Genomic DNA, 25,547 nt, shown 5'->3' with positions numbered 1-25,547 from the left:
GCTCAGGTGTTACTCTATCCTTCAAAGCTGTCCAGCCAGTGCCCTGGCAGATCAATAGTTCCCCCCTCCCACTGTCCACGACTGTCAGCTTGGTGGGACAGGTTTACATCATCTCACCATTAATGGCTTGGTCTCCTACACTTGTCATTTGGGGTTTCTGTTGGCCGTCTCTCTTTGCGGATTCCTATTCTTTTGTTATTAATTTGCAGAAATCCCCTGTGGCTTAGTTTATTGTCACTGCTCTTTTTAAGTGTTGTGTGTTATATGTATGGGTTTTTCGCCTGCATGTGTATCTGTGTGCCATGTACCACAGCCTGCAAAGGTCAGAAGAAGACACTGGACCCTCAAAAACTGGAGTTACAGAGGTTGTGAGCTGCCATGTGGGTTCTGGGAATTGAACCCAGGTCCTCTGCAAGAGCAGCAAATGTTCTTAATCACTGAGCCCTCTTTCCAGATCAGCTCAGGTTATCACCTGTGTTCTAAAGGTGACAGTGCCCCCTGGACAGTATCTATCTCCTGAGCTAATCAAAGCAGTATATTCAACACAACAAAGTCAGAAGGTGATAGCCTTATACTTACATCTTCGCGTGTCTATCGCTTTGGAAATTTTTATTCAGGCTTGGTGGCTAGTCTCATAAAATGCTTTAAGCATTTTTAGTTGATGAACTTAGTCTTAAATGTAGGAAAAATGTATGTGTTGACTTCATAGCACCTCTGCCTGCTTGCCTATTTAACTAATAAGATGCTGTTGAAACAGGAAAACAGTAGCAACATCTCTATGAAACACAGAGTAATGCGGAACTTATCAGCTTATGGTAGGGGATAAAGGCCGGGATGTGCCTCAGCTGATAGAGTGCTTGCCTGGATGCCTGAAGCCCTGGGTTTGATTCTCAGCACCATGTATGCTAAACACAGTGAGGCACACCTGGGTTCTCAGCACTTGGGAGGTAGAAGAATCAGAAGTTCAGGGTCATACTTGGCCACAGAATGAATTTGGGGCCAGCCAGAACTACATTGGACCCTGTTCCAAAACAAATGAACAAACAAACAAAAGCAAAGCACATACACACATAAAACAACAACCCAGGTCATGAAATAAGGCTTTAAAAAATAGTTACTATGCCTAGACTTCTAGAAGCTACCTTTAAGTGTATATTTGAGGTCTCCCAGTGCCAATGTATGTGTCTTGGCACATGTATTTAGATCACTTTGCCACTCAAAGATGATATCCTTTTAAGTTTACATTACTGAGATTTACCCAGAATGAAATACACATTTTGTGTGTCTGAGTTAGTGGGTTATATATGTATGTATTTGGTTTTTGGAAACTGAACATGGACCCTCATGCATGCAAGGCAAGTACTGTATGACTTAGCCATGTTCTTTGCCCTATGCATTTCAACTGTAACGTAACACTTAAGATTGTTTAAATTATTTCTGACAATAAATTTGAGTTTTTAGGATATTTTTAGCATGCCATCTCTGCAAATATAGTAAACATGCAAAGTAGTAATCCTGTATTTTTGTCTGGCTCCCTCCTGTGTGTCTTCTATACCCGAATTCCTAGACCATGGACCCACCTCCATGTTAACTGCTCTTAACTGATGGCAGACACTCTGCCTTGCACGTTAGGGCATTTCCACATAAATGAAGGAGTAATGTATCTTCACCCTTGCCACACAACTTGAAGCAGGTTAGGAAATAACTGTGATCCCTGTGCTTTTTTTGACCTGTTGTTTATGACCTTGGGGATATTAGCTTTAGAACCCAGGGACAGAGGGTCTGTAATTTGAAGTTTTCCTTGTCTGAAAAATCAGTTGGGTGCTGCTGTTCTCTCTAAAATGCTTGTGCCTTCCACCTGTGCTCTGTTCCCCTCCTGATTGTAAATCCTACAAGGTTTGGGGATTTGAGTTTACATAATCCTTGTTGCCATATCACCCAGCCTCTCCCACGGCCTTCTGGCCATCACCATTAATGTCTATGGCTTTCCACCCAGAAAACTCCAGGTTGAGAGTAACTTTCATCAAAGGGTTGGTGTTCCGTGCATATAGCCATTTTTCTAGGCATGGGCTATCCCATGCCCCTGCTTTACTGTGGTCTATTTCAACCTGCCTTTTGATGCAATAGAAAAGCTTTCTATCCTCCCGTCCTTCCTCTCTAACTTTGCAGCCTAGAAGCATCAGATTGGCTGCATTTATGAGTAGGTACAGCCTGGCAGGTTTCTGTGCCTTGCCCTTGAGAGTAGACGATATCTCATCAGCTTCAGGCTCTCTGCAAAAGCTTGGCACTACTAACAGATGAACAAATTTCCCCCCAAACAGGAATTTTCTGAACCAACAATTATTCTTTTTGAAAGAGAAAACTTCAAAGGAAAGAAGATTGAACTGAATGCTGAAACAGTCAACCTCCGATCCATGGGATTCAACACTCAGATCCGCTCTGTTCAAGTCATCGGTGGCATGTGAGTGACTTACCCACTTGTTGAGCTGCTGAAACAGGAGACTTCTCTTTTCTTGCTTTTACAAATGCGCTCTTCCTATGAAGCACATTAAGAAATACATGAACAGATACATATGTTCCCATGAACATCTCATTCTGTATACATCTCCATTTCCTCATAATGGAAACGGAAAAGGATATCATCATTAAGTGGGTGATGTGAATATATGTGCCAAGAAGGGACACTGGGAAACTTCCAGTACACATTACAGTATCTCAAATGAACTGACAGGCGGTCCTTGACTTCCCATGTGGGTTAACACTGCACACTTCATGCTATCCTTTTCCTGGTGGGTAAAGCATCATTCATTCACGTATCCAGATTTTTTTCCCTAAGGTTAGGTTCTGTACTCAAAGTGTGCAAGGGAAGCTTTATAACACAGCACTCAGCAAATTTATGGAGCATTCTTTTTATAGCAAGTAAGAAGATCATTTCACACCCTTTGATTTTAGAGTTTTTCCTTGATTGCAGACGTTGTATAAATTACTACATCAGTTGCAGAGGAGTGACAAGATAGCTCAGTGGACGAAAGGCACTCCCTATGTGGGCCTGATGGCCTGAGTTTAGTCCCTAGAGTGGAGAACTGACTGTTCAAAGTGGTCTTCAGACCTCCACATACATGCTGTTGCATGTCCCCAGCCCGTCACACACAAATGCACACACGTGCGCGCACACACATACACACTAAAAAGTTACAATACCGTCTTTTTTGTCATGATCTCTTTGTGAGGTCTTGACTGGGCTGAAACTTGCTATGCAAAGCAGGCTAGCCTCAAAGTCACAAAAGATCCACCTGCGTCTGTCTCCCATATGCTGGGTTTAAAAGCATATGTCACCAATGTTAAGTGCCCATCAACTTTTTAAACTTGGAAAAATTTTGGTTTTAATCTCTGAGTAATTCTGAAATGAATTGGGCATAAATAAATACACATTTTTATGAAACATTTTCCTTTTAATGAAGTGACAGGTAAGGCTTGCCGAGATGCACAGATGTTGAAGGGACAGCAGCAGATGCAATCAGATGGGTTGTACCGTATCCACTAAAATAATTAAGGGATTATTAGGGCTGTAACTTTTAATGTTTTTACAGTAAGATTTAATGACTGTTTTGTAAGACAGATGAAATGTTAACATTTTCGAGTTTGGGGGTTTAAAGTAGTGAACATCCTTCTCCAATGGTCAGCAGGGTAGGAGGAGGCTCCTGGGGCGCTCAGTCTGTAACTTCTCAAGTGTGTAATCCAGCACGTGGTAGAAGGAACTTAGCTTCGCATTTTTGGGGTTTGGGGAAAGGTACTCTTATTTTTAAAAAAATGTTTTGTAAGCAGGGCTGTGGTGGTGCAAACCTTTAATCCCAACACTTGGGAGATGGATCTCTGTGAGTTTGAGGCCTGCTTGGTCTACAGAGTGAGTTCTAGGACAGCTAGGACTGTTACACAGAGAAACCCTGTCTCCAAAAAGAAAAAAAAAGTTTTGTAATTGTTTAAAAATTTATCTTAAATTACATCAAAGTAACAGGTTCCATCATGGCTTCATTCTACTTTATTTCACAGGCCCTCTTTTGTGAAGAATTTATTTTTATCTAATCATTACACTCACCAATGTACACATGATAACTTTGTAAATGTTAATTATTTCAATAAGGATTCATAACCTGAGGCTGTTTATGAACAACTTTCAGGAAGGACTGCAGAGTCCCACTGAGAAAGCATCATGATTTCATTGCTTTATCAGAGGGAAAAAAACTTACCATTTCTCTCTCAGAATGGTTTCTCATATTTCTGTTTCTCCAAAAATTCACTAGTTATCAAGAAATGGCTTTGAATGTTCTAGAGCACAGGCTTATTTTCCCTTCGATGTGTGTTTAAAGTTCAGCCCAGAATGGATAAGTGTTTTTAGCTGGGCATGATGGAGTACGCCTTTAATCCCAGCACTTGGGAGGCTGAAGCAGTTGGATCTCTGTTGAGTTCCAGGATCGCCAGGGCTACACAAAGAAACCCTGTTTCAAAAACAGAAAAGAGAAGGGAGGGAGGGAGAGATGGACAGAGAGAAGAAGGAAGCAAAGAAAGGAAGGAAGGGAGAAGGAAGGAAGAAAAGAAGAGAAAGAAAAGAAAGGAAGAAAGAAGGAAAGAAAAAGGAAGGAAGAAAAAAAGGAGAAAAAGGAAATAAATTTGTGGTGTTCTGAAAGCAGATGTAACTGTCAGGGCCCACCATCAAATGGAAGTGGTCACCGCTATGGTTTATTGTCTTTTCAGATGGGTTACTTATGAATATGGCAACTACAGAGGCCGACAGTTTCTACTGTCTCCTGCAGAAGTGCCAAACTGGTATGAGTTCAGTGGCTGTCGCCAAATAGGTTCTCTCCGGCCCTTTGTTCAGGTATGTGAATTTCCCCTCCATGCTTTGAGTAGACGCCTCTTGAAAAAGACTTTTATAAATATAGCTCAGCCTTTTAGTTTTGATTGGAAGCTTGGCATTGGCTCCTCTTCCTTCGGTATTTGGACATCAGATTTGTGGCACCATGAGGCATGGCTATTTCAGAAATGCCACCAAGCCTAGTAACACACATGCATGTGTTGGCTCTGGTTGTCCACAGGCACACTCCACGGCCTGGTCATTCGGAAATGTCCTCAGTCTCTTAGCGTTGAGAACAGTACTAAGATGCTTAGCACGAGACCCATGGGTGTGGTCTCCCTCCTTGGCCCATGTGCTTCACTTTGGCACTTTGGACTCTTCAAAACATCACTCTGTCTCAGTTCTTCAGACAGCACAGCTCTATGTGACTGTCATTGGGTTTTGTCTTCTAGAAACGAATTTACTTCAGACTTCGAAACAAAGCAACGGGGCTGTTTATGTCAACCAATGGGAACTTAGAGGATCTGAAGCTTCTTAGGATCCAGGTCATGGAAGATGTTGGTGCCGATGATCAGATCTGGGTCTACCAGGAAGGATGCATCAAATGCAGGGTGAGCATTCAGGGTTGCATAAGAAACATGCACCAAATGGAGGGTGAGCATTCAGGGTTGCACAAGAAGATGAAATGTAGGATGAGCATTCAGGGCTGCACAGACAATTCCCAGAGAGTTTTCAGAAATAAATCAGAAGGTTTTCCCTCATGAAAATGTTTTCCAGCTGTGACAGAATCAGAAGCAGGGTTAAGAACTTAAAATTGGAAGGGAATCTAGCACTAATTCAGCAAGGGAGCAACGGCATTTGTTTGCTCAAAGCCTTAAGCTAGAGCGCCCACACAACATCAGAAACCACTCTAGGGCTGGTTCTGTTTGGAGAACCCACAGAGTTGGGCGAGGGAGACGTGTGCGGTACAGCACTGTCCACTTCCTAATGGTCACATGCTGGAAATGGAAAATGGCTGAATGCTCTCCGCAGTCCGGCCACAGCAGATGTGTAAAAGCAATGGCCGGATCCCATGAGACAAGCTCATGCACTGTTGCGGGCATCTCCTTTAGTCCTTAACTTTATGGGCTTGTCTGTTTGCTCCCGATACTTCAAAACCTTGCTGCCCGTGTGAGTCAGCAGGGACATGCCCATTTATTATGTCTGTTGTGCCTGAGGGAGAATCACGGTTTTGCAAGAGAGGAGACACTTCTTAGACACACAGAAGAAAGCAGCATCAAGAGCAGGGCTACCTGGAGGATTGGAGCTGAAACAAAGGCAACTTCTGCCTTGGGATCATTTCAATGAGCGACAGTGGGGGCCCAGCCACTAACATTTCAGTGACTTTATATGATATCTCATCTCAGGATGTCAAGGAGAAAAGGTGAAATATCACAGATGATCGCAGTGCTTTAAACAGTATGTGTGTGTGTGTGTGTGTGTGTGTGTGTGTGTGTGTGTGTGTGTGTGCCGTACCCAAGGCTTCACACGTGCATGCCAACTATTCTCCCACTGACCCATGTCCCATACCCGGAACAGCCCAGTTTGAACAGGCTAGCACGTGTGTTAGCAGTGAGCCATGCTGCTTTTTACTTCATGAGGGACTTTTAAAATCCTTGCATTAAAGCACTGTCTTCAGAGTTTGCATTTTCCTGCTTTTTCTACCTGCATAGCAGGCTAATTTAGAAAATTTTAGGTCTTCCTCATGAATGAAAGACAAGGAGCCAGTGAGTGTAACTTCAGGTTTTAAGGGGTGGGGCGGGGGGCATGGTGTGGCTGTTCTAGTGCAGGACCAGAGAGAAGCAGGCATGAGCCGGAAACTCAGGCCACTGTGAGCGGCAGATGCGGCCCCATAGCATGCTCAGTGCCGACACAGAACCGTCACGGTGGGCAGCTTACTGTACTGAGGTTCTCTTTAGTGTTAACCACTTGGTCCCCGCGAGACTTCTCTTAATGGTCACAGCGAGTCTTACAAGAGGCAGTCTTAGAGTACATGAGAATTGAGAACTCACTGCCACCGTGTCATCTGAAATAGAGGGCCTCTTGTCTGGCTTCAGCAACTCCAGCTCAAAGCGGCAGTGGCTCATGTGGAGTAAAGCCAGCCAGGGACTGTGACAGCGTTAGACATCCCTTTGTGAGACTGGAGCATGTCCTGAGACAGACTGTTGTTTCCCAAGCAGATAGCGGAAGACTGCTGCCTGACGATCGTCGGCAGCCTCGTCACATCTGGCTCTAAGTTGGGGCTGGCCCTTGATCAGAATGTCGACAGTCAGTTCTGGTGCATGAAATCCGATGGCAGGATCTACAGCAAGATGAAGCCAAATCTAGTCTTGGACGTGAAAGGTAAGCACCGCGCGCTTCCCTGTGGTAACGCTCCATTCTCTGGTCAAGGAAAAGCCTGTGGTAACATGCTGGCTGTGCTGCTAATACACTGCTGGCTCCAGGGAATGTTTTGTTGTTGTTGTGGGAATTGAACCAAGGGCCTGACATACGCTGAGCCTGTGCTTACTGAGCTATAGCCCCAGCCCTGTTTTCACTGCAGTGCTAGGCTGAGGCTTTATCCGGTCAGTGTAGCTGATGGTTCTCATCTACATAAAGGTAGCTTTTCATTGAAAAAGACCCGAGTTCTAGAAGGAACTGCAGTGTATTAGGGTTCTCTAGAGTAACAGATCTTATAGAACGAACTTTTCTATAGAGAGAGAAAGGGTATTTGTTAGAATGATTTACAGACTGGTCAGCCAATCCAAAGGAAGGTCCAGGAATCTGTAGTTGTTCAGTCTACAAGGCTGGAGGTCTCAGCTGGTTGTCAGTGTATGCTGGGATCCTGAAGAAGCAGGCTCCGATGCCAGTGAAGGGATGAACCTGCTAGCCAGGGCAAGAGCAAGCAGGCAAAGGAGGAGGCTTCCTTCTTCCATGTCCTTATAGAGCAGTGGTTTTCTATGCTGATGCTGTGACTCTTTAATACAGCTCCTCATGTGTGGTGAGCTCCAACCTTAAAATTATTTTGTCCCCACCTCATAACTGTAATTTTGCTGCTGTTACTAATTGCGATGTAAATATCTGTTTTCCAGTGGTCTTAGAAGAGAGCTGCTGTTATACACTCTATTGTAGGTCTTCTAATCTCAAAGATATGGATTCAAAGTGGCTCTTCCCACTTCACGTGACTTAATTAGGCAAAAATCCCACAGGTGTGCCCAGCCATTTTGGGGTGTTAATTCCAGATGTAGCCAAGTTGACAACCAAAATAACCATCCCATACAGCCTGGAGGATTTCAATATAAGTTAATGAAATTTCAGTGAAGCTAGTCTCAAGTGAACTCATGGTGCTTGGGAAGAAAAAGCTGGGCCCGTGGTCCAGCTTTTTCTTCCATGGGCTAGGAGTGTGTAAAAACAGTCTACTGGCTTTGTCTATAGAGTTACTCATTCAGGAGGTGTGAAGGTGGGGCCCTCAAGTGTGCTTTTCTAACAAGTTCCTGGGTGTTGGTGACAGTGATGGTTTGGGAATCACAGTACCACTGACGGTGACTTAAAACAGTAGGCGAAACCAACCTAAACGACATACAGGACCTCAGCGAGTGGGCACTGCTGCCGTTTTCAAGTCTATTAAGGCGAACTTAATCACACACTGGGATGCTTTAGAATTTATTTGTTCATTATAGTTACTGTATTTTTAGCTTTGAGACAGGAGGTCACTCTCTAGCCCAGGCTGCCCTTATCTCTGGCAGCCCACCTACCTCAGCCTCCTAAGCTCTAGAATTCCAGGTGTTTACTCTGCCACAGCCAGGTGCCTTCAGTGATTAATGCACTTTTCTCTATCAGGAAAGGTTGCAGCAATGAACTGGCAATCGTGTGGCCACACTATACTACCCATGCTTCGAAATCGCTGCCAGAATTTGGCCGAGTTTTTACTTCAGTCAGAGGTCTGGGCCAAAGCTGCCATTGAAAATGAGTAAGTCAGGGCAAAGACACAGTGATAACACCAGGGGCGTTGGTAACTGCACAGAAAGCAGGTGCTTTGCAGCCCTGGTGGTTCAGGTAGATAGGGGTGGCGGCCCACTCCCCAGTCAGAACAGACACAAAGAACCCAAGGGGCCTAATGGCGCTCAGAGAGGCATGCGAACAGACTGAAGGAAGGCAGAAGCAGAGAGCATCAAAACTTAAGCAATGTGACTACTGATTGCATAGGAATTGCACATAAAACTCAGTGGAACCCTTGGGTATGAGAAATGACCAGCTCTTGAGACCATGCCTCCTACACTGCATCTGTACACAGACAAGATGGACACATCCATCTCCTGGATGACTCCAAGTTTGAACCATTTGAGAACCTGACCCAGAGTGGCCTTTATTTACTCTTATAGGGCCTTTCATGCTGCCTGCACAAGATAAGTTTCAAAACCACCAGCGAGGCTGGGATTCTAGCTTGGTAACAGAATGCTTGCTTCAATTCCTAATTGTACCTCCCCATTGGAAAGATGGGGTATTTGGGTAAATGTTACAGGAAGAGGAGTGGAATCACAATGTTCAGTTCCCCCAATGCAGCTGAGCACTGGTGTTTCTCTGATGAGATTAACGTCCTAGGTCCAGGGCTGAGGTCACTGTAGTCCTTAGGGCATGTATTTTAGTCTTCAGTCTTTAGTCTTAGGCTCTGTGTTAGACACTGGATATCACAGAGAGGAAAATGGCTGGCTCTATTCTCCATGGGACTCCTCTCTAACGTTCACAGATGTCAGTCCTACCTTCTGGAGTGCGGGTACTGGCCCATAGGTCTGTGGGTTCTCAGTGCTTACTGCAGTAATGCAATAGTTGTTTTCCTGCTCCCATGAACTTGGTTTCTCAGAATGTGGGAGCATGGTGCCACCTTCTGGACAGGAGAGCAGGCTGCACAGCCAGCACGTTGGCAAGAGAAGTGCAGACACAGCTCTCCACGCTTCTGTACTTAGTAGGCGCCTGTGGTTTTCATTTGTTACCTACTAAAACTACAGGACTTACAAGATGAGTCTTTCTTCTTGCCTTGTGTTTGGGGAGAGAGTTGTTTTGGTATGATTCCAGACCGGGTGTACTGTGACAACAGTGGAAGCTGACTCACGCTCAGTTTAAAGACATCAAAAGCCTGGTAGGATTGCACACTGAACAGGCAAATCAAACTATGGAAAGCACAGAAACTAAAAGTGAACCAGAAGAAAAAGGATAACCCCAGGTTCTATCTTTTCTTTGTCCTTTTCTGGCCTTAAGTCTGTAATCTTTTTGCCTCAGCCCCGTGTGGGGTTACAAGCCTCCCGACTGCATCTTTCTACTATAAGCTGCCATTTAAGGGAATACCAGTGATTTATTTTAATTAGGATGTAAAATTTCTTTCAAATTACTCCTCAGTTCTGTGCACCAAGAACTCAAATATACCTGTGGCAATAGCACCCTTCTTAGACAGACGGGCAGGTCTGGGTGTTACCTCAGAATACACAGGTGACATAGGTGTCAGGACTGCCACCGGTAGGGGTGACCTGGCTTACATCACTTGCACACCAGAGACCTGGCCTTCAGGGAAGCGTCGTCTTCCTAGCTGTCTCTAAACACGTGGCAAAGAGAAGGGTTTTGCTTTTACAGCCATTTAAATATTCACCTGCCTTCTGCATCATTCAAATAGAAATGTTTTCTAAAAGAAAAAAAAAGCCTAGCATGTTTTAAATTCTTCTCAAAGTCAAAAGAATTAGTCACATTATTTCACAAGAACTTTGTAGGTTTCGTGGTTCTAATGGCACCGGGTAAACACGGAAAGGATGTTAAGGCAACAGAATCCTGAAAATGAAAACAGACATTGTCTTTAATACTCTCTGAACTCTTGGATCAGTTGGGGTTTTTTTTAATCCCTTTTTTAGATTTATTAATATGTATGACTGTTTTACTCGTATGTATGCCTGTGCACCTTTTGAGTGCCCGGTGTCCTCCAAGGTCAGAAGAGGGCACTGGACTCCCCGGAACAGAGTTGTGGATGATTTTTGAGCCACCCCAATGGTGCTGGGAATCGAACCCAGGTCCTCTGCAAGAATAAGAAGTGCTCTTAACTGCTGAGCCATCTCTTCAACCACAGCTATCTTGATGGAGAGTGCAGGGTTTGCTGGGAGCTGAATGGGAGACTTGGAAATCTTCCCATTCCCTGTGCTCTGCATGACTCCTAGCTACTGAGCACTATGGGTGCTGAGTGACAGGAAGCCCATTCCTTAAAGAATGAAGAGATAAGCTCCTTCCCCAGCTACTCTTTCAGACCCTTTTTATGTTCTAAATGTTTCAAAGGAGAAGAGAATCTTGTTTCTTTGCTTTGAGGATGAAACATGATTTTGGGACCAGCTGTACCCAGCACCCATATTCATTTCAAAGAAGTCCTTGGTGGAGAGGCTTCTGCTGAAGCAGATAAAGCAGATCAGACAATCCTTTCTGTTTTAATGATATTTCTGCTGAAAGAGGGTACTGCTGCTTCTAACACTAAAGAACCTCATGTTTTCACCAAGTACCCTTGGAAAGGCCCCTCAAACATCCTGATGAGAGAAGTACAGGGTTCTTACAGCGGTACTCCACGTTATTTCACAAACCCAAGTTCCGAGCAGTGGGAGTCTTCTGTGTACTGTGCATGCATCCAGGTGTCATTCAAACCTGTAACCTAGTGGCAGCTATTTTCATTATGCGAGCAGAACTCATTGCCTCTGTCTGCCTCTCCCACAGCCTTTCTCTGCACTGGCATCATGTGTGCCTGCTTGTTCACAACGATCTCACATCCATGATCTCCCCAAGTACATCTGTACAACATCGTTGCTTTTCCCTGATGCCCCCATTTCAGATGTGATAACAGTAGAGTGGCCTATTAGAGCTGGGTAGAAAAGGGGAGCCAGAGGCAAGATGGGCTGTGTGAAGATGCTGGTCCCCCAGATGGACTTTACCCACACACCCCAGTAAGCTGACCTCGTCCCCTGGGTACCGGAACTTCTCTACAGCACTTTTGTTCCGGGTTCTCTCTCATTCTTCCATGCCTTGGCATACTTCCTCCCTTCTCCCCGGCACAGTTCTTACTTTTTTGTCTCATCCAGGAGGTGCGCAGTACGATCAAAACCACATCATCCTCAACACAGTGAACACAGAGAAGTTAACACAAGTGTGGGAAGCCATGGTCCTGTGACCCTGAACCAAGAATGCAGGAGTGTTTCCAGATCTTCTGGCCACCGTATTGAAGAAAAATAAAATTACAGAGCTGATGCACTGATGGAGGAGCCAAGTGGAAAGTGGACCGAAGGCTATGGCAGGGAAATTATCTTTTCAAAGTCGTTTGAATTTGAAGCCAATAGTTTGCTGTTCTTGTTTCTTGCCTTGGGTTTTCTCAGTAACTCCTTAAACAGGTTTTGGGTGTAGGTGTTCTAAAGATCAAGACCACGTTCGTTGTAACTTATTTCCAGAGACAAGAGGAGATAAGACCTCTGAGTGTTGACACCCGGATTCCCTCAGATTGCTTGTCAGAAGACTTAGCATGGGAGGCTGCTTTGCCAGACTTCTGATCCACTGCCTTAACATTTACTGCTGGTTGGCAGAGTGGGAAACTCCTATATACTCACACATGTTCCAAGGGGTTTAGCGAGTATAAACAAAACACTATTTTCAGTTAATGTTCAAAATGAATAAATTTGCAAATGTTCATGTTGATGTCAGCTCATGAGCAGAACCCGAGTTATTTTAGTTCTCTTGTGGGCTGTCCTCGAGTGTCACAGTTTATTGCCTTCCCTACAGCTGCTATGGGGACAGTATTATGGCCTAATTTATTAACCCTGACTTTGTCACCTACCTAGAATGTGGGAGCCATATTCTATAATTTTGGCTAAACCTTGAGCTTTCAGCCTGGTGGTCCCAGGGCCACCAGCAGGACTGCTACGGATCTGAAGACACTGGGACCTCCCTTCTGGAAGCAGATGTGATAGCGGCAGGCGAGGGTTACTTCTATAGCGAGTGAGGGAGAGATCCCAAGGGCTCTGTGCAGTGCTAGTGCAGAGACCCAGACCTCTACAGGCAGTTCGGAACAACTGCCCTGATGGACTGGCCCAGATTCTGCTGCTCAAACAGCACATTGTTCTTTTGAGCAAAACTGCCAGACATTTTCTTTGACACGTCTTCCTCATTTTGTTCTTCTCACAATATTGGTGCTCTTGTCAGGGGCTGAACAAGTCCGCTTCTGCTTCACCTGCTTGAGCCTGTTTGGAGCCAACAGCAGGCAAATGTGCTCATCTGAATAGTTTCTCTGCAGCTTAAGCAATATGTGCACAAAAGATAGCATTTAGCATGTCTGTCTTCTTAGATGTACATCTCTGACTATAGGCCTTTTGTGTATGTTGCTAGAGTATGGTGGGGTAACATATCCTATCAAAAGCCTGTTTGATTTTACCTCTTGAATAAACTTATTCCTGGCTAGCCATGTGATAAAATCCTGGAATCAATGTAGCGGTCCTCTAACACATCAGAGAGTCATGGGTTAACTGCAGGCACCTTTAGGAGCGCTCACCGGTGGGTGCACTCAAGTAATGGTACCTGCCACCAAGCCTAAGGACTGGAGTTCTGTACACAGAGGCTACATGGTAGAAGGAAAGAACTGAGCATTGCACATGTGCCCACACACACAACAGAAAAACAAACATTTATTTCCATTATCATTGCAGAGGTACATGTGTGGAGTTGGGAGGGGGTCAGAAAGCAATTCTGTGGAGCTAGTTCTTTCCTCCCCTCCCTCCTTCATGTGGGTCTCAGGGAGCTCCGCTTGCACTACCAGCACCTGTACCTGCTGAGCTGTCTCACCGGCCCATATTAGGTTTAGAAACACATCATGAAACTTAAAATCTAACTTGGAAAAGTATCTATGGGGGCTAGATGTCTGGATCACAGGCACTCAGTGAGGAGACAGCAGCAACCCCTGACAAGCACATGTTTATTTAAATAACGCTAACCACAGTCTTTCCCCGGGCGTGGCCTCTTTCCACCTTCAGGAAGGCTTCTGGGACTTCAGAAAAGGGGAAGGTTTGTTCAATAACTGGCTGAATCTACAAAACACAAGAAGAGACAACAGGTTGATAAGGAGACCTAAACTTCCTGCGGTGACAGTGTCTGTAGATGTCCTTCAATGCCTGTCTCGGGGGCTCTCTGCCCTGTGCTGGGGGCAGGGCTCCGGCTGCCTTCCTCCTCCTCCTCCTCCTCCTCCTCCTCCTCTCCACTTTCACTGTTTCACCTTTACTCCATCTTTCTCCCCGTAACGCTCTCATTCCTACCCAGAGCCCTGCAAGAGCTCCCAAACCCGGCTTCCCAAGACACACTACATCCTAGCCTCGTGTGTGTGTGTGTGTGGTTTGTGTGAGTGGTGTGTGAGTGGGGTGTGTGTGTGTGTGTGGTTTGTGTGAGTGGTGTGTGTGTGTGTGGTTTGTGTGGTTTGTGTGAGTGGTGTGGGTATAGACACATGTGTGTTAGCTGGTGCATGTAGAAATTAGAGGAAAATTTTGGGGAGTCAGTTCTCTCCTTCTGTCCCTTCTGGGTTCTGGCTATCAAAGTGGGCTTTGGATTCACTTCGTAAGTGCTATTCCACTGAGCCATCCCACTGGGCCTCCCTGTCATTTTCTAACGCTGTATGCTGTTATCTGTGTTAGCCTCATGTCTGCAATTGTGCACCCCTGGCCTCCCAGCCCTTTCGATCCCCCACCTGCAGTGTGTTTTTCTGAGCCCCCTCAGAGCCTGCAATTACTACAGTGAGTGCAAGTCTCTGTTGTGTGTCTAGCTGTGCAGGAAGTAGCAAGGCCCTTGCTGCACACATCTGTGCTCCCCTCATAGATGTGCACACACACGTAGTGTTTTCTAGTCTAAATACATGCATACATATTTACATACACAGAGCAGAAAGCATCTGTGTATCTTTATATATCTATAATACCAACATGTAATGGGTGCTTACTTAAGGCTCTAAAATGAAAAGCCATGAGGTAGGAAGCAGGCATCCTATGTGAGCTCTCTGGGCGTGGGGAGCTCCACTCAGCAGCCCACAATGCTTACAAGTTACAGGATGAGGAACCACCAGCTCAGTCAGCTCAGTGGCATCTGGGTAATGCTGGCTACCTTTACAGTTCCTCAGCACTGGCAGAAGTCTCCTGAAAGCAGGTCCAGGCAGAAGTCCACCTGAACGCTTCCTTCCAAATGTCTAGCAGAAAGTGTGTGTGTCCACTGGACACCATACTAGACTGCTTCTCATTACTCCACTGACAAGGGTCAGCTGCCACAAGGCACACACTGACGCACAGCCTAGACGACCCTTTTCCTTTGACAAGAGGAAGACATTTTATGATGTTCGGATGTATCTGATGTCATGTCCTCTGATGTGGCTTTCAGAGCTTCTCAGGCACCACACACGCCTCCTCCCATGAGCTGATGATTCTTCTGCATGCACAGATCACTGCAAGCTCAGACTCACAGTAAGAGCGGAAGTGCTCCCACGATGGGCTACCCAAGTTATGTAACTTCAGAGTAGAGGTCACTCCCATCTTATGAAACTTTGGGTCACTGAACTGAGTCAATGTGCCTGAGTGTCAGAGCCACTGCTCTCAGCACTGCCCAGAGCTGGCCATTACCATCTGCTGCTTTTCATCTCCACCCAGGAAGGAAGGGAAAGGAGCTGGAGATAACAGTGAGTCATCACGGCCTGAATCCTGGCCTGCCTTCCCTGTGTCAGCTGAGGATCTGGTCTCTAAGCCCTGCACCGAGCCCCAGCGATGACAGATGCTGTGGTACACTGCCTATGGAGGGTGTCACTAACTGATAGTCCCCAGCACACTGAGTAGGCCCTCAGATCCTTCCACAACACCGCAGGAACACATTCAGAGCTGACTTGAGCTGCCTTCTCTGATAAGAGAAAGAAGGCACTTGGGCTGTTCCAGCACTCTCCTTAGAGCTCCACGATGCTGTGTACTAGATGCCATTTAACTGGTAAATGAATGACCCACGCCCACACTTCAAACACATCCTCCACTGACTATCGGTACAGTGGACTCAGACTCTGGATTGCTCTGCGTAAGTTCCAGAGAGGCATGCACCCTTCCGCAGGAGTCCCGGGCAGCTTACCAGGTTCACTACACCTCTCCCTGCAAAACACCAGCCTAGCACAGTACACAAAGCAGACTCCACCCAGAACACACAGCCTGAGCCATCATGCCAGGCTCCCTTCAGAGCTCTCTGCCGGAGCCACAGAGCCAACTTGCTGACTGGACCACTGCAGCGGCTGCACACTTTAATCTGGCTGGGCAGGCCCTTTGTGACAAAGAGCCCGAGAGGGCTGACTGGCATAATGAGTCATTCAGCAATTCCTGTAAGTGACAATGAGAAGAAAAGGGGGGAGGGTGGCCTTCAAATTACAGTCAGGATATGTGAGTACAGGGAGATTAACTGGATCATGAGACAGTGTCTATGCATAGCCTCACGGTGGACCTAGAATGCGTGATTGTGAAAGAGAAAGGGATCAGAGTTAAACTCCAGAGGGGGGAAAAGGTTACTCACAGTGAAGTGGGGATGTTTATGTGATGACATTGCTGTAGTCCACTTGGCATGCGGAGCCCTGTTATAAATCAGGCAGGCGCAAGGCCACACTTCTCGCTGCACAGACACCCGGGGATCACAGGTAGTCAATCAGGAACCACCCACAGCAGCAGCCCTTATTCGGTGTGGGAGGCAAGTGTGGGGTCTCCAGAGTGCACCTCCCCTGCCTTAAACAGGACTGGGATCTAGCACTTGTTGCTTGGCACCCCTTCTTTAACACAGGGACAACAAGAACATCACCCTTCCCAAGTATGACCACCTTTCAACAGCACTGCTGTTTACAGCCACTGGGCCCGCCTCTGAGGGGCAGCTAAGAGCTAGAGGGGATGAGCATCTGAGCTAAGCTGCTGAACAGAACAGTACCCAAAAAAGACCCAACTAGAACAAACCTCACCTCTTCCTTTTGCTGTCTTCTCAGCTCTGGGGGTTTTGAGTTACCTTCCTCACTTATATTGACAGGCCTAACAGAAACTGGGGTGTAACTCCCAGAGAGGGCTCTGGGACTGTGGTCCTAGTGCCCATTGGCAGAGATGTGGATTTGGACTTAAACCAGGAGCTCTTGAATCTTCCATGGTGTCTGCATCTGTTGGTTCATCCTCATGTACCTCACCTTCTGATATCTGCAGCTTCTGTGCCTGGGGGCTGTGCTGTAGAGGATGAGGATGACGAGCTTAGGGAAATGGGGACAGACTGACTCCCAGACCACCTTCGTCGCATTGGGCAGTATAGTCAGGTATCCCAGGTCCTCACTTTGGCTGTATTCTCCCTATGGAGCAGGATCCAGCTGAGTATGAAGCTTGAAGCTTGGCCTCCAAGAGGGGCTGGAAGTCATCTACCTCCCAGCTCAGTGCACTCCTTTTCGAAGCTGTATGTCTAATACAGTGGCCTCTAAGTACATGCAACTAGTTCAAATTTAATCAAGAGAGTAACCAAAATGGAAAAGTCAGTCTCCTAACTACACTGGCCACATTTCTAATACTCAGCAGTCACAAATGGTTTAGTGGCTACCTGCTGTCCGAGAGGATGGACAATTCCACCACCACAGAAAGAGCTAGTGGACAATGCTGACGAGGAGGTTAACTATTCACAGCAGACCTGTGAAACAGAGCACTAGGAGTCCTCAGCAGATGGTACAGACTGAACTCAAGTGGTGGAAATAAAGAAATAGCAAACTCTGGGAAGACAACACTGATGCTCAACCAAACCTGAATGGTCAACTAGAATTCCGAAGAGACCTGTGAACATTAAGTACACGGCAAAAGTTTTTTTAAAATGTCATGAAGAAGCCAGGCATGCTGGTGCAGGAGGCTGAATCTCTGTGAGTTCGATGCCAGCCAGAGCTACATAGTGAATTCCAGGAAAGCCAGGACTACATTGAGAGACCCTGTCTCAAAAACCAAAAGCAAACAAAATATCGTGTGAGGAATACATTGTGCAAATAAGGATATGCAAAATGGTTAAAAGAGGCCAGGTATGGTGCAGGCCTTTAATCTCTGAATTTGATACTACCTAGTTTACATAGAGAGTTCTAGGTCAGTCAGGGCTACATATCAAGACCTTGTCCTAATCAATCAATCAATCAATCAGTAGGAACTAGGTAGGTGGCTCATGCCTATTATCCCATCCACTCATATGGCTAAAGTAAAAGGATCACTTGAGCCTAGGAGCTCAAGGCTAGGAAGTATTTTTAATAATCATAATGAAATAAAACGTCTTTCTTCCATACTTGACTTCCAGTCACCTAGTTTCCTTCTTCAAGAACAACCAACATTCCAAAAGCGCTGTGCATTAGATCAGTAAGAATACTGGCCCTACCCAAAACATTCACACCCGAATTCCCTAGGCCTGTGACAAAAAGTGGCAAAAGGCTTTGCAGACATGATTAGGGTAAGGGTGCCCAAAGCAGATCACCTCGGGTCAATGAAGTAGAATCATAGGATTCTTAAAAGGAATAAGGCAGGTCTCAGAAGCCTGTGGCCACTAAACCCTACAGAAGGCAAGCAAGCAATCCTGCCTCCAGGAGGAACCCAGATCTGCCAGACCATTTTAAACTACCGACTTTCAAGATCATAAAATAATAAATGTGTGTTACTTTACACCATTGTGTTTGTGGTAGTTTGTTTCAATCAGAAGCTAATGTGCATACATAAACAAATGTAAATCAATATTTTCCCCCAATACAGAGTCATCCTTACCAGCATCTGCCTACTGAGGACAGTAGAGAGGTACCAAGGTTTCTCTTTCTAACCCATGCTAACCAATGGTATAAACACATCTTACTTTTTGTTACAGCTTTTCATTCTCAACCAAAAATGGTCTGCTAAATAGTGTAAAAACAGGAAATGCTTGTTGTGCTCAGGATTTCTCCTAAGCCTGCCACGGAGCTGCAGGTCCACACAGACCTTCTGAGCAGTCCTTTACACTCCGTGCTCACGGAGCTGCAGGTCCACACAGACCTTCTGAGCAGTCCTTTACACTCCGTGCTCACGGAGCTGCAGGTCCACACAGACCTTCTGAGCAGTCCTTTACACTCCGTGCTCACGGAGCTGCAGGTCCACACAGACCTTCTGAGCAGCCCTTTACACTCCGTGCTAGTAATCGATGATCCTTCAAGATGACCAGAATAGCGGTTTTCACACCGATGTCTGAGAGCCCAGGTTCCTCAGCAGCGGGAACAGTTGCAGGAAGAGGAAACACTAGCAGGGAAGGCTGCTCTCTGCCATCCAGCCACCAGCACAGGGTTCCTCTCTGCCTTTTCCATATATGACCAAGTTTTTATGGTTACTGCCAAGTTAACTATGTGCCTAGGAAAAGGATCAGGAAACTTTTTTTGTTTTTTGTTTGTTCGTTTTTTGAGAGAGGGTTTCTCCATATAGCAGCCTTGGCTGTCCTAGAACTCACTTTGTAGACCAGACTATCCTCAAACTCACAAAGATCTGCTTGCCTCTGCCCCTGAGTACTGGAATTAAAAGTGTGCACTACCACCACCCAGCTAGGATCAGGAAACTTTTCTCTTATTTTTCTCATTTAGGGTTAGGAAGCTTACAACTCCTCTCTGTCTTGAAATTTTTCTAATGTCTTGAATGTTTCTTCTAAAGACAGTGTCTCATATTATAGCCCAGGCTGGTTGTAGCAAGGTTAGGGTCAGGGTTAAGGTTTCTCTCATCTGGCACTGAAACAGGAATAAGCTATACCATATCACTGCTTTCTTAGCAGACTTTCAGTAATACACTTAATAGTGAATAGTGTTGTGGGCCATACACGGTCTACAGTTTTTGTTTTGTATTGTATTGTATAGGTTTGATGGCTGGAGAGATGGCTCAGCTATCAGAAGCACTGGCTGGTCTTCCAGAAGGCCCAGGTCTACTCCTAATATCAACAGGGCCACTCACAGCTGTCCACAGCTCCAGTTCCAGGGCACTTGATGCCCTCTTATGGCCTGCACATGTACCAGACACATAAGTAATACATAGATATACATGCAGGTAAACAGCCATACTCATAAAAAATAAAATAAAAACATAAAAGCTGGGGCTGGGGAGATGGCCCAAGGGGTAAAAGTAGGCCCTGTCACAAGGACCTGAGTTCAGAGTCCAGTCACCCGTGCAAACAGCCGGGCATGATCACATCACCTATAACCCAGCTCTGGGGGAAGGCATGTGGAAGCAGAGACAGGTAGCTCCTGGGAGCTCAGTCTAGAGGTCAAGATTCAGGGAAAGACCCTGTCTCAAAAAAACAAGGTGGAGAGGAAGACCCTCAACTTTGACCATTGGACACCACATGCACATATACATTCACGGGAGCATTTGTACCTGGACACATATGAACACAAACACATATACTACACACACATGCGCACGCATGTATGCGCTGACAGACACATAAATAAATAATAGAAAATTTTAACTGCTTTTAAAATACAAAAGCCATTCTTAGCTCAGGGATCATACAAAAATAGGCCTAAGATTGGATTTAGCTTACTGACTATATTGTGCCAGCTCCTGGCTAATACAATTAAAATATTGTATTGGCCTTAAAATTCAGATCCAAATTGTACATCGCTACAATAAATATGAATATGAAATCCTACTATTATCAGAAAGCCTCATGGTGACAGCCAAGGAGAAAAGGACTCTGAGGTCCCCCTATACTTATAAATGTCAGCGCCTTGGCTCCTTGTCATCTTGGGCCTGAGAATGGCGGACACATTAAAGGCAGAGGGCTCTAATGCCTGGAATGTTCACAGAAGGCCACCCAGCCAGGAAGCGAAGTGACAGTGTGAGGACAGCTGATAGGACAGCCTCCTTCTACTGCGGGTCTGCAGCGTCCTTCTCCATGCTTCCTGGCGCACACAGGGCTGACAGGGTTCTGTTAGCAACACTACAGACCAATGCTTGTGTGTGCAGGGGTGCTCTGTGTAGGAATGCACACGTGCGTGCACGAGGAAGCGGAGGTTGACATGGAGTGTCTCCCTTTCCTGCGCTACCCTATTTTGAGACAGTCTCTCTAACTGACAGAGCTCATTGATTGGTTAGACTGACTGACTGGCCAGCGAGCCCCTGGTGGCCTCCAGTCTCTGCTCCCCATGCTGAGGTCACAGGCATGTGCCACCGTGCCTGCCTTTTCCATGGCTGCTGCTGCTGTCGTGCATCAAGCACCTCACCCAATAAGCCACCTCCTCTGCCCCAGACACCATTTTTAACCAGGAAAATTCAAGTTACAAGTGAGCAGAACCAGATTTTCTTCCCATTTTTAGACCGTGTCAGTCCTGATGTGAAACAAACAAGAGGGAAGATGATGGGACCACAGAGAAACACTAAACACAGGCTAGATTTCCAAAAGTGGCTGCCTTACTATTTATTAAAATACTCTGGGCTCAGTCATTGCATTTCCATGAACTGAAATGGATGCACTCGCAGTTAGCACTTTAAACAAAGCTGGGCTTTCTATGGATACTTTATTTGTAAACCATCAGATAACTATTGGCACACCTGCGCAAAGGAACATTAATGCGGCTATTTACAAAACAAGGACTGGAGAACATCTTAATATCCTAATATGAAATAAATTTAAGAAGGGTATCTAAAAACAAAAGGGAGGTGAGAAATGACTCAGGACTCACTTGTCTTTTCCTGTCTAGATAGAATGCCTCTGGGATTTTCAATAAACTAGTCATACTGGTTTGTGTAATGAGCAGAAGCTCAGGGACTGAGCGATGGAGTCAAAAGTGTTTTCTTGAAATAACCTCAACTTACAGATTTTGAATCGTATGAATATATTTATCCAACTTAGAGCAGTTGGCTTAGTTGTTCTGTGCCTTTACAGACAGCAGCTACAGCTCCTCTCTCAGGCTCATGCTAACCAGACTCACTAAGTACTCCTCAGAGCTTTGAAGAACTGGATTGTCCTTGTCCAGCTGAGCAAGTCTTTTCTCATGGCACAGTCTGCAATGTCTGCTGTTATCCTTCACAATTTCCCAGTAGACAGAGACAGTGATCACCTTCAGATCATAGCAAGGACATGACAAGACACCTGACCTCATTGGACCCACAGCCACCTATCGGCTTATGCAGGCCCAGAGCTCTTCCCTGTCAAAAACAACTTCCAAAGCTAACATCTGAGCAGTAGAAAGAGTCCTCCTTCAGGTATATCTCAAAGGCATCTTCTTCCTCCATGTCCCTTCTCAGCTGTTCTACTGGTTATTCGCCAAATTTAATGGGTGCATATACAAATCCCCTCTCATCTCTGTTGGGTAAATAGACATTTCCAAGTAGAGACAAAGTCATAATATTTTGAATACAATGTGACAAGCATTTGGCAGTGTGAGCAGACATCAGGACAAACAACACCATGTGTGTGTGTGCACTCCTGGAGGACAAACACAGTGACCATGGGGCCCCATGAAACACTCTCTTATTTAGTGATGGTTCCATTCTTTGTAGCATTAAAGGAAGCATACCTGTGGGATGTGGAAGAATCCTATAAATGTTAAATGTGAGCCTGTTTCTACTCGGGATGCACCAAGACACAGAAGTCCATAAAAAGGTTCACAAACTTAAAACCAAAAACAGTTCCTACTAATCTGGGCTATCACAAACCATATAGTTCCTTGACTACAACAGAATTGAACAAACCAACAAACCTTAAATGTTTAAAAAGCAACACTGAGAATTTAGGATAGAGGGGAAGTGGTGGGCAGGAGGGGGAGTAAGAGGGAGCAGGGAATGGAGGGAGGGGACACTGTAGTTGGAATGTCTTATATGAGAGAATTTACAAAAGAAAGAAAGAAAGAAAGAAAGAAAGAAAGAAAGAAAGAAAGAAAGAAAGAAAGAAAGAACAATTACTGAAGGTGTAATCTGGGGAGCCTTTCACCCTTTCACCCTCCACGAGCCCTGAAAAGTATGTTAATACCCTCAAATGGAGAACTAAAACTCTCAGCAACGTTCATTTTCTGCAAAGTACCCTACTGGCCAGGCATTAGACATCAGAGAAAAGCAGCTGGTTGTCTCTGCTCAAATTCCCATCAATCCTCGCCCATAGCTGCACTCTTCTGAAGCCTGAGGAACCACTTCTCACCCAGGTATTAGGGGACTGAGATCCAGTACTGTTCTCCCTGTTATCTGGAAAATGGCTCACCTCCTGGGCAGCCTCACCATCAGACTGAGGAGGCTCCAGGAGTTTTCCTGAGAAATTTCAAGCACCCGCTCCCCTTTGTGCAGAGGGTTCCATTTCTCAAAGATTGTTACCAAATACCAGTCACCCAGCTCAGATCCCACTTCTGCTACTCACTAAACCCGTACCTTTAGAACTATCATATAATGCCTCTCCCTAGCTTGTCCCTTGATCTATAAACAAAGGGGGTAGTATAAGTGTTACAGCTCTGAAGGGAAAGGTATCCTGGCAGTCAGGAGCCAAGGAATACCACGAAGTCACACTGCACAACAAACCTCACACAAGAAATGCATTGGAAGTCACAAGAGGGTGGATGCCTCTACTCTCAAGAGAAGTAGCAGAGAGCTGAGCAGGAGGCAGGGTTTCTTTGGAGTGGGGGGAGCTTTCCAGGGTAGCCTGTGACTGGTGGGATTCTGTGGCCTGATCTTGGGTGGTATTTTGTAGGGCAGAGCTTGGCTGCCTTCATCACCAGAGGCAGAGACTAGTCCTTGGTGGTGGTGGTGGGGGGGGCTGGCCACTTGTACGCCTTGAAGGGCTTACAGGTAGACTAAACAGGCTAAGTTATTGTGCAGACTGAGCAGCCTCACCATGATTGGCATGGCAATAGAAAAAAAACACAGCACCCTCCTCATACCCCATCCTCTCTTCCCGGAGTGTTCCCAGGGATGAGGCCTGGTGGACAGTCTACAAGAATGTCAACAAGACAGAGTAACCAGGAAAAGGGTTTCTGGGTGGACCTACCTTTCCCGCGTCCACCAGTTCTGCAATTTTATCTAGATATGGACCACTGGCCATGAAGAAGGCCCAGCGGTAATGAACTCCTTGCCAGAAATGCTGAAAGGAAGAAAATAATTATGGTGAGGGTATAGAAAAGGAGATCTGACTAACTGCAGCTAACCAAAGACATTTTCTGCAGGACCAAGACAAATGAACCCGTTTCCCATATCACGTTGACACATGATTGTATACTCAGAACCTTAGCATAAGCAAATGAACAAGACCTACCCATGTCAACTCAGGGTCTCCATGTATGGCTGACACAGAAAAGCTTTCCTTAAATGACAGTCTGAATGTCTCATGTGCTGAACTGCTTACCTATGAGGAATCAGGGCCTGGAGGTTTGCAGGAAGTCAAGAGGCACCAAAACTACATTTAAAACTGTTTTAGGAATGAGAGTCACTAAAACATGCTCTTAGAGAAGATTCAACTGTATTTTTTTTTCTTTTTGATTCTGTCAGGAATAAGAAGCTTCAGGGAAAAGGTATGAAGTTGCTTTTATATTGGCTGGGTCTAATCAGGCGGCCCAGCTACCACTGTAGTTACTGTGACTGTCACTCTACCCAGGCTTTGTAGAACAGAACCTCTCAACTTGATAGATGAGCAAAAATCTTACATGGAAAGGGTTCCTCCACTCAATTTCTGTACCACTTATAACAGGATCTCACCATGTAGCCCCGGCTGCACTCAACAGTGGCAACTTTCTGCAGGAATTGAGTGGGATATTATCAAAACAGCAGTAAGCCAAGCTCCAAGACTTCTCAAGCTGGCTTGAGTCCTCAGAGATGGGTAAGGACACTTAGTTCGATGCTGCTGTCCTGCCTGCTCCTACACACAACTGCAAAGTGAGGGCAGAATGTTCACTGAGGCCAGTCTTGGCTTGACAATCCCTGAGCCCAGGCTCTGTCATGTGACCTGCAAGGCTGGGAGTCTATCTAATCACAACTGTTCTAGAGCAAAGCTTCCTAAACTGTGGGTCATGACCACATATGGAGTTATACAACTGAATGCATAAGTCATGAAAACTCTAACAGTAAAAGGCTCTGTACCGCGTATGTGGCTAGACACTGATGCACTGATATTCGCAGCACAGGGCTCACCCAGTAAATGATAAGCACAGCAAACCTGTTCAACTGATTCTCCTACAGTCTGCTAAGACTTCCGGGACCACAGTGAAAACATTCTGGTAACTGTCTGGGGCATTAAAAGGGGAAATAAAATGGTTACAACTGCCACATCTAAGTCCCTCACAACACATTCCTCTGTGAAGCCAACCACTTGATTCCTAACAGCGCACAAAGAAAGTCCAGATTCCTTCCTCTGCCAACAGCTACCATGTGGTTTTCCTTAAGTGGTTGTTTCTGGACACTCGCAGAAGCAGAGTGCACTCTGCTCAGCTCCGCACCACACACTTCAGGCAGGCTAATGTGCTGTGCTTCCTCACAGCTCTTCGCCTTCAACAAGGCGAGTCCTTGCTTCTAAGAAACCCAAGTCTTAATCTCCTAATGGTGCCCAAGTTCATTTCGAGCATAAAGAAGCATCTAGAGGAGGGTGGAGATGGTTCAGGGGTTAAGAGCACTTGCTGTTTTTTTTTTTTTTTTTTTTTTTT

At 45.7% G+C, this 25,547-nt stretch overlaps 2 protein-coding genes across 2 annotated transcripts in view; one reads left to right on the top strand and one right to left on the bottom strand.

Annotated features, from left to right (window-relative positions):
* Crybg1 (crystallin beta-gamma domain containing 1) overlaps nt 1–13,328 on the top strand; it is a 120,335-nt gene extending 107,007 nt beyond the window's left edge. The window contains exons 17-21 of the mRNA XM_005363590.2: nt 2,322–2,461; nt 4,753–4,876; nt 5,305–5,463; nt 7,072–7,234; nt 11,971–13,328. Coding sequence (XP_005363647.2) covers nt 2,322–2,461; nt 4,753–4,876; nt 5,305–5,463; nt 7,072–7,234; nt 11,971–12,059 — 675 coding nt within the window. The 3' untranslated portion in view covers nt 12,060–13,328. The remainder of the gene's footprint in view (nt 1–2,321; nt 2,462–4,752; nt 4,877–5,304; nt 5,464–7,071; nt 7,235–11,970) is intronic.
* Nucleotides 13,329–13,540: 212 nt separating this feature from the next.
* The window catches only part of Rtn4ip1 (reticulon 4 interacting protein 1), a 43,727-nt gene continuing 31,720 nt past the window's right edge, over nt 13,541–25,547 (bottom strand). Inside the window, exons 9-10 of the mRNA XM_005363589.3 lie at nt 23,903–23,995; nt 13,541–13,959 (exon numbers count right to left, since the gene is read on the bottom strand). Coding sequence (XP_005363646.2) covers nt 13,852–13,959; nt 23,903–23,995 — 201 coding nt within the window. The 3' untranslated portion in view covers nt 13,541–13,851. The remainder of the gene's footprint in view (nt 13,960–23,902; nt 23,996–25,547) is intronic.

This window comes from Microtus ochrogaster, linkage group LG9 (assembly GCF_000317375.1).
Source record: "Microtus ochrogaster isolate Prairie Vole_2 linkage group LG9, MicOch1.0, whole genome shotgun sequence".
Lineage (NCBI taxonomy): Eukaryota > Metazoa > Chordata > Mammalia > Rodentia > Cricetidae > Microtus > Microtus ochrogaster.
Note: the sequence above shows the minus strand (reverse complement) of the source record. Positions and strands in the feature narration are given on the sequence as shown.